General features: G+C 57.8%; 1 protein-coding gene and 1 pseudogene across 2 annotated transcripts; both read right to left on the bottom strand.

Annotated features, from left to right (window-relative positions):
- Nucleotides 1–1,149: 1,149 nt before the first annotated feature.
- LOC138846550 (cocaine esterase-like) lies at nt 1,150–3,356 on the bottom strand (annotated as a pseudogene). Its single transcript, XR_016225254.1, has 4 exons — nt 3,104–3,356; nt 2,555–2,685; nt 1,998–2,070; nt 1,150–1,594 (listed from the first exon to the last, which is right to left on the bottom strand). The product of XR_016225254.1 is annotated as a cocaine esterase-like (transcript).
- Nucleotides 3,357–3,387: 31 nt separating this feature from the next.
- On the bottom strand, nt 3,388–5,767 carry LOC149120980 (cocaine esterase-like). The gene is made up of 6 exons (XM_089319091.1): nt 5,651–5,767; nt 4,915–5,048; nt 4,575–4,833; nt 4,065–4,163; nt 3,661–3,801; nt 3,388–3,543 (listed from the first exon to the last, which is right to left on the bottom strand). The coding sequence occupies exons 1-6, from the start codon at nt 5,765–5,767 to the stop codon at nt 3,388–3,390; spliced, it is 906 nt and encodes a 301-aa protein (XP_089175217.1).
- Between the last annotated feature and the right edge of the window lie 2,465 nt (nt 5,768–8,232).

Below are 8,232 nucleotides of genomic sequence, written 5' to 3'. Positions count from 1 at the left end.
GAAGGGACTCAGCCTGTGGAAGCTTGCTCTCTCTCTTTCTGTGGCATACTTGGCAAATTAAAAAAAAAATAGTGTTTCAGTGGACAAACATTCTGAAAAGATGTTACTCGTAAAACAGTATAAAAAAGCCAACAGGCATATGACAAAAGAGCTCCGCATTTCTGATTACCTGGAAAGTGTGAAATGAAGCCACAAGGAGACCTCATAAGAGAATAACTATTATGAGACAGACAGAAAGTTTCACGTGCTGGCGAGGATCTGGAGGGAGGGAGCTCTTCTGCATGTTCGTGGGAGACTCGTGGAGGGCCGGCGCTGTGGCGCAGTGGGTTAAACGCCCTGGCCTGAAGTGCCGGCATCCCACATGGGCAGCAGTTCTAGTCCCAGCTGCTCCTCTTCCAATCCAGCTCTCTGCTGTGGCCTGGGAAAGCAGTAGAAGATAGCCCAAGTCCTTGGGCCCCTCACCCACATGGTAGACCCGCAAGAAGTTCCTGGCTCCTGGCTTCGGATGGGTGCAGCTCTGGCCGTTGTGGCCAATTGGGAAGTGAACCATTGGATGGAAGACCTCTCTCTCTCTGCCTCCCCTCTCTCTGTGTAATTCTGACTTTCAAATAAATAAATAAAAATCTTAAAAAAAAAAAAAAAAGGAGACTCGTGGAGAACTGTAGGAGTGTCCCAAATACCTCACCATAGAACTACTACCCACTCTACAAGTGCTATGGCTGCATGTGTATCCAAAGGAATTGGAAGTAGTATAGCAAAGATACACCTACACTTCCATGTTTATTGAAGCAGATAGTCGCTGTGTCCAAGTGGAAGGAACCATATTGCTGGGTATCTGTTGACAGGTGACTACACAAAGAAAATATGTTACATATACCCAAAGGAGTATTACTTGGCCATAGAAAGGAATTCAACCTTTCAGTTGTGGCTGCATGGATGGGATTGGAGGACATCACTCATGGCAGCCCCTGCAGGGACGAAGCCACAGAGTCTCCTGGTGGCTGGGTCCTCTGCTGACGACTTACAGATGTGAGGTCACAGGGCATGCTGGGAGGAGGAGGGTTTCGGCACTCAGGGGTAGGTGCACCTCCCTCCACGTGGGGAAGGCCTTTGGAGGAGAGCAGTGGAGGGGAGGGGGAGGGTGGGGTGTTGAGGAGGGTGGGCTTCCACTGGCTTTGCCTAGTACAGCTTTGGGGGGTGTACTGAGTGTGTCTCACAAGAGAGGACTCTGGGCAGGCTTGGCAACGGACCTCATGTGGTAGGTAAATCAAAGCTCACTGAATGGACAGGGCAGATGAGTGCCTGGCCACGTGAATTGCTGAATGAATGGCTCCTTTGTGGCTGTGGGTGGGCACATCAGGAGGCCCCCGCCTGCTCTGGATCCCCTGGCCACCCTGACACAGGGAACTACAGCTCTGCCTGCTCCTGCTGAGCCTCTCTTAGCTCCCGGACCCTCTGGGGCAGGGTCTTTATCCAGAGCTGGAGCCTGCGGGCCTTCAGGGCCTGGCCCACTGCAGGCTGCACGTTCAGCTGCAGGTATCGCTCGTCCTGGTCAAACACGGGCCAGTGTGGCAGGCCCTCGCCGTTGGGGTTCCTGCAACAAGACATCAGGAAGGGGGGACCGTGGTCACTCTGAGCCCTGTCTGTCCAGCGCTGAGCACCTATCTGGGGTCCTGCCAGGCCACCTTGCAGGCCAGGAGGGGTGGGAAATGGGTTTCCAGAAGCAGGAGACTCAATGACTTCCCCCTAGCGTCAGCCCCACGTGGGGACAGGGCAACTTGGGCTGTCTTGTCCGTCACTGTCACAGGGAAGCTCTGAGGATAATGTATCATGTATGACTACCCTCCATGTGTCACACATGCCCAGGGCCCGTGTGTGTGCTAGGGTTGAGGGACTATCAGGTGAGACAGAACAGATGCATGCTGGTGAGGTCCCCACAGAGGAGGGAGGGCAGAGGGTCCCAGGTCCCTGGGGATTTGGGGGGGGGGTCGTCTCACCCGTTGCGAGCAAAGTTGGCCCAGTACTTCATCACCCTCCTGCTCAGCTGCTCCTCCTCCTCAGTGAGGGGCACTGCAGAGGGAAGGAAGACAAGGTCCCTGCTCAGCCCCCCAGCTCTGCTGCCCAGCCCAGGGGCACTGTGACCCTGGGGCCCCAGGCCTGGTTCTCTGCCCCACCCCTACCATTCCCAGAGCCAGGCCCTCCCCTTGGCACCTCCCTTTGCTCATGCGGCCTACAGCTCACTGCATACACCTCACTTCTGGGCCAGAGCTTCCTTCTTCTGACTCTGGGGACTCATTTAGGAAACAAACACGCCCGTGAAACACCACCATCTGCCCTCATCGGGACCCCCAGGGCGGGTGGAGGCGGAGGCAGAAGTCGTTGTCTGAAGGCTCTCAGGTTCTAATTGTGGCCAGGTGTGTTGAGCGATGAGCTATAGGACACCTGAACCGGTGCCCTGTGTGAACCTCGATTCCCACATCTGCACGGTAGGGCGCTCTCACCACAGGGAGAGTGAAGACCCCGTTCCCCAACCCGAACAAGTAGGAAGCCTCACCTTGGTTGCCCCAGAAAAACGATCTGAAGACAAAGAGAAACTCATCGCTGTGGTCGGCCTTCACGTGGGGCGGCTTGAGGTGCTCCTGGGTCGCTGCTGGAACTCATAGAAGTACACGGGGGCGTGGCGACCTGGAGGCAAGGACGGGTGTGGCCAGGAGGCCAGGTACCTGAAGCTCACATGCTTCCCCCAGGACGACAAGCTGGCTACCCGTGGCTGCCTGGAATAGGGACAGTGGGCTATGCACGGCCCAGGCTGCATCAGGGGCAGTGGGAAGGCCTGGCTTATTCATGACTTTGAACTCTCTGGCTGAGTGGTCTCAGGTAAGGCATTGCGGCTCGGTCACCTCAGTGTCCTCGTCTGAGTCGAGTGGAGATGTCTGTCTCCTAAAGCACCATGAGGAATTCCTGAGACGACAGACACTGAGTGCCTGGTGCCCAGGGGCCCAAAGGGACACAGGTAGGGACCTGGACAGGACAGACCACGCCCAGGACCCACAGCTCTGAGCAGCCTGCTGGCTGTTCAGGCCTCAGTCATAGATGAACTCACGCTGAAAATGGGCCACTTGGAGCGCAGGCATCACAAAGAGGCCATCTGCCATCATCTCCTGGAACTGGGCCTTGAGGGTCTGGGGGTCCTCACTCTCCCCCAGGTACACTTCCATCAGCATGTCCCCAAAACCAGGAGGCAGCATCTAGAAGCAGGTTAGGTAGACTCTGGGCAGAGAGGCAGCAGCCTTGGGGTGGTGGAGATGGGTACTGGGATGGGCCAGGGGGTGTGGGACGGCCCAGCTCTGTGGTGTCCCCATCTATAAACACAAATGCAGCCCAGACTTAGCTCGCGGGGTCCTTGTGTGGGCAGGTGCCTGCAGCTTCTCTCTCCCTCTGCCAGGGCCCCAGGAGCCTCACCATCTCCTTGACGGTTTTCTTCAATAGATCCTGGATGGCCTTGCTGTCCATGTCCTTCTGGTTATAACCAGAGTCAACTGCCTGATTGGGGAGCAGAGAGTTTCCAGAAGGAAGTGGATGAGCCTGGAGCTAAAAAAGCCCTGAGATCCCCAGTGGATGAGCTTCCCTGGGCACTCAGGAACTCGGGCTGGGGCTCACCATGGGAAAGAGCCAGCCATACTCATCGTTGTTGACACCAATGATGCTAGGGACGGGTTGAAAGTCAGCCGAGGCCAGCAGCTCCTCGGGGTGTCTGGGCAGAAAGACTCCGTCCACCACACCAGGGGTCATGGGGAAGATCTGAATGAGCACATAGATCCATGGAGAAACGTCACATCCTGGACATACTCGGATGCCCCCTGAGAACCTTCCACGCCTCCCTGGCTCATTCGCACCCCTACACCCGGGGTTCCCACATTTGACTTTTTGTGACCAGGCCTCCATTGCCCGTTTAGGGCTACAAGGACACCAAAGCGTGGAGATGAAGTAACTGGTCTGGTAGCAGGAAGGGCACCCAGGCCCACAGCTCTCTGCTCCCCACACCCTGGTGAATTCAGCCTGACCTTGGTGATGGCCAGCATCTCCTCTTCACTCTTGCCCCGCAGGCAGTCCACGAAGGCCTTGGAGTTCTCGTGGTCACAGGCAGACAGGTTGGCCACCATCTGTACAGGGACCAAGCAGGGGCTGGCACATCTGCCCTGGCAGGGTGAGGGATTTGCCCAAAGCCTCAGCTGGGAGGAGAGTGCCCCTATCTCTCAAGGTACTGTGTGCAGATCGCTGTAGCTTTGAAACTATTCCAACTACCCTAGAGTGACCCCCAGAACTGCTCAGACAATTCTTCCTCTGTGATGGCGTCCAGGGCAGCAGCTCTAAGGACACAGAACCGTCATAGCCCCCATCATGGCAAAGCTGTGTGGATTCTGACTGATGGGCCCCTCAGGCATCCCCAGGTTGGTGGCAGTTCCCCAGCCATCCTAATGGTCCTTGTTACATCCGTTGAACAGAGTAACAGAGGTCTTGAGAGGTAAGAGGGGAGGCAGCAGCTCTGGGCTTCTGCAGTGTAGGCCACTCACTGTGGAGACCACATCTGATGATCTGGAAATAAGCTTGGGCAGCAGGGCCACCCCACTCTGCATGATGGCTCCGTGGAAGAGTCCTCGGGACATGGGCGACACCACATGGGATGACACACTTGTGCCACCCGCAGATGCTCCAAAAATGGTGACCCGGCCAGGGTTGCCTCCAAAGTGGGCGATATTCTGCTGGACCCAGCGCAGCGCAGCCACTTGGTCCAGGTAGCCCCAGTTGCCGGCAGCGTGCTGGTCTCCAGTGCTGAGAAGTGGCAGGGACAGGGGTCACAGGGCTGTCCTGGTGCCACTCTTCCCGCAGTGCCCACCCCAGCCCCGGTCTCACCTGAAGAAGCCCAGGACTCCCAGGCGGTACTGGATGGTGACCACCACCACGTCCTCAAATGCCGCCAGCGCAGAACCATCACACATGGAAGCCATGCCCATAACCAGCCAACCACCGTGGATCCACACCATCACCTAGGGAGTTAAGACTGATACTGTGAGGCTCCACCCAGCCTAAACCCCACCTGGCTGCCACCTGGACTAACCAGTGCTTGGCTCTGCACCTCCTCATGGAGACAGAGCTCCAGCAGACTCAAGACCTGGGCCCTGTTAGCAGGAAGAACAGAGCTCTCATACTTGGAGTTCTACCCCGGGTATCAAAGCCTGGGTCCATTGCTTCCAGAACCCCTTGAGATGGGAAGGAAAAGGCTGTATTCCTTGTCATTCCACATGGATGTTAATCAAAGGTGTCCAGGTGATAACCTATGGCTGGGAGCTGTGGTGACCTTCAAGTGTAGCCAGAGGTCACCCGAGTGTGCCTCCTGGGCAAGAGGATGCTGCAGGTGTCCCAGGTCCTTTTGAGGCCAATAGAGTCGGACCTCTAACAGCTCAGTCCCTGGGGCCCCGTGCCCAGGCCTCAGCTGCCCACGGTGGGGGAGCAACACTTCTCGGCTCCCCTAGTGAGAGGCTTCTGGACAGGGTGTGCTCACAGGAGGGCCCGTGCTCAGCTTCTCCTTTCTCATCTTCTAGCAGAAGACAATGCCCTCCCACCCCGGCCGACCCTGCCCCACACTCACAGGCAGGTCAGAGCCCTCACGGGCATGTGCAGGCGAGTAGATGTTGAGGTACAGGCAGTCCTCGGACACGGTCATTGAAGGCATGGTGAGGTTCAGTTTCAGAAACCGTGGATCCATTACCTCAACATCCTGCAGGCACCTGTGACCACCCGAGGGCAGGCAGTGAGCCCAGGGGTCCCAATCTGCTCCTCGCCACCCTCAATCCCCCTGCCCTCCTTATACCTTGCTCGGACATGACCTTCAGCGATGTCCCCATCATGGTACTGGCCTCAGACTCTGGGGAACCTGCGATGGATCTGGATTTCCAGGGAGGCCTCAAGGGTTTTGAGGGCTTGGGTACCACTTCTTCCCTGAACAGGAAATCTTGACTCTTAGGGAAGCATTAGAACAGGTGCTGGCATTCTCTACTATATCCTAGGACCCATTCAGGCCCCGAAGAGGGCAGTAGTCAGTCCCGAGTGCTGCATCAATGCATGGACGCCATGTCTCATGGAAGCACAACAGGATTGGACACCCAGAGGAGCCAGGAGCCAGGGAGGCAGGAGCCCCGAGAGGAGCCAGGAGCCAGGGGAGGCAGCCCACCAGGCCCTGTCCTCTCAGTCCTGCTCTCCTGTAAGGCCCCCAAGCCCTGCCCCCGGGGCTCGCCCCACCTGTTCCCTTCAGGTTACGGGCTGGGCCAGCGACTGCCCCTGGAACGCCTGGTCAGCCTCTGGGCTCAGAGCCACACACGGGGACCTGCCCCAGACCATGGGGACGCATCATAGGGATGCATGAGGATCCCGCAGGCAGCGACAGGGACCCGGGTCAGATCTGCCCAATCACACACTTAGAGTCTGCAGCACCAGGACAGAGCTCTCCCCTCGATGGTCACCCTCAGACGCCCTCTGTGTTAGGAGGGGAGCATCCCAGCGGCCTTGCTACTGCTGCTCCAAGTGTCTGCCAGCTGTCTGGGACAGAGCTCCCATAACCAGCTTTCCCTGTGGGTGATGGCTCCCTCGTGCGTTATTCAGTGAGTCTGCTTAGGCTTTCTGGATTCAGTGACCATGAAATGCTTTGGGGCCAGAACGTGGCACTCAGAGCACATTAAATCCAGGTACAGAGAGAAAAGCAGAGACGCTCTCCCCATGTCCAGGAGAGGCCACAGGCTCTCTGCCTGCAGGGGGCGCTGTGTCTGAGTGAGGTTCACCTGGCTCCACATGCTTGTAGGAGGCCCCGACTCCATCAGCAGATCCTGCAGCTCCCTGAGATGGGCACCAGAGGGGGTCGTCCTGGTCACTGAGCCAACGACAGGACAAGGACATTGGCCAGGGACCCGTGTATGCCCTTAGGACTGGAGACTGTGGGAACGGGGAGGTTCCTGAGTCTAGAGTGAAGGTGAGGGTCGTCCACTGCCCTTCCTGGGGAAACGCCATCCGTCCTTCCAGGCTCGTGTGCGGCAGGCTGGCCTGCTCCGGCGTGGCTGGGTCTGGGCATCCAGCACTGAGTGTCCCCTCCTGTAGTCACGACTTCCCACAGAGTCCCCTGTCAGTCAAGAGTGGTCCCCAGACTCTCAGACACCTGAGGTTCCCTGATGTTGGACCATCCCATGTCGCTCCCCCTCTTCGCGGAGGAACGACACTGGACCCTGCGTTGTTCTTTTGTCTGCTCGGCCCTTCCCGGGTTTGCTGCTGGTTATTCCCAGGTTGGCTGCCGATCCTTCCACCTCTGTGGAAGGGCGGCTCCCCCTGCCACTTTCCCCACTTCCGCGGGGGAGCGGCACACCGCTGGCCGGCTCTCTCGGGGGCTGCTCAGATGTTATCCGGATGTTCCCCTTAGATGTTCCTGGTGCATGGTGTCTCTCTCCTCCTTTACAGTCCTCTTCCACCAATCCCAACTCTGCTACCCACACGCCGAGTACGCTGCTCTCCTCCAATCAGGAGCAGGATCAGCTCCTGCAGGTTATTGGTCGAACTGGAGGCAGCTGTGTAAAAGTTGTTTACTCCTCTCCCAGCGCCATATTGTTGGAGAGCAGAGCATAGAATACGTCTTAATTCCAGTAACTTAGTCTAGTCCGAGTTGCTCCCACAATCCCAGCTCACCCAGAGTCCAGGACCTGGAGCCTGGTGGGAAGTGTCTTATGGAGGCCCATGAGTGAGCAAGGCTGTAGGAGGAGGCCCGGGGAGTGTCGGGCGCACTAGACCCAGGCTCTAGACCAATGGCTGCCTTGGGTGGCTCCAGGTGTCTGCAGAACTTGGCTATGATGGGTCAAGGTGTTCTGCAGCTGAACCTCACCCCACCGTCGATCCCCATGTCCGAGGACTGCCTGTACCTCAATATCTACTCGCCTGCACGTGCCCGTGAGGGCTCTGACCTGCCTGTGAGTGTGGGGCAGGGTCGGCCAGGGTGGGAGGGCATTGCCTTCTGCTAGAAGATGAGAAAGGAGAAGCCCTGCACGGGCCCTCCTGTGAGCACACCCTGTCCAGAAGCCTCTCATTATCGGAGCCAAGAAGTGCTGCTCCCCCTCAATGGGCAGCTGAGGCCTGAGCAGGAGGTCCCGGGGCCTGGCTGCTGTCAGAGGTCAGAATGAGTGGGTCCTGGATGGC

Source organism: Oryctolagus cuniculus, chromosome 18 (assembly GCF_051225735.1).
Source record: "Oryctolagus cuniculus isolate XC-2025 breed Fujian yellow rabbit chromosome 18, ASM5122573v1, whole genome shotgun sequence".
NCBI classification, from domain to species: Eukaryota; Metazoa; Chordata; class Mammalia; order Lagomorpha; family Leporidae; genus Oryctolagus; species Oryctolagus cuniculus.
This window is presented reverse-complemented; position numbering and strand designations above follow the sequence as displayed.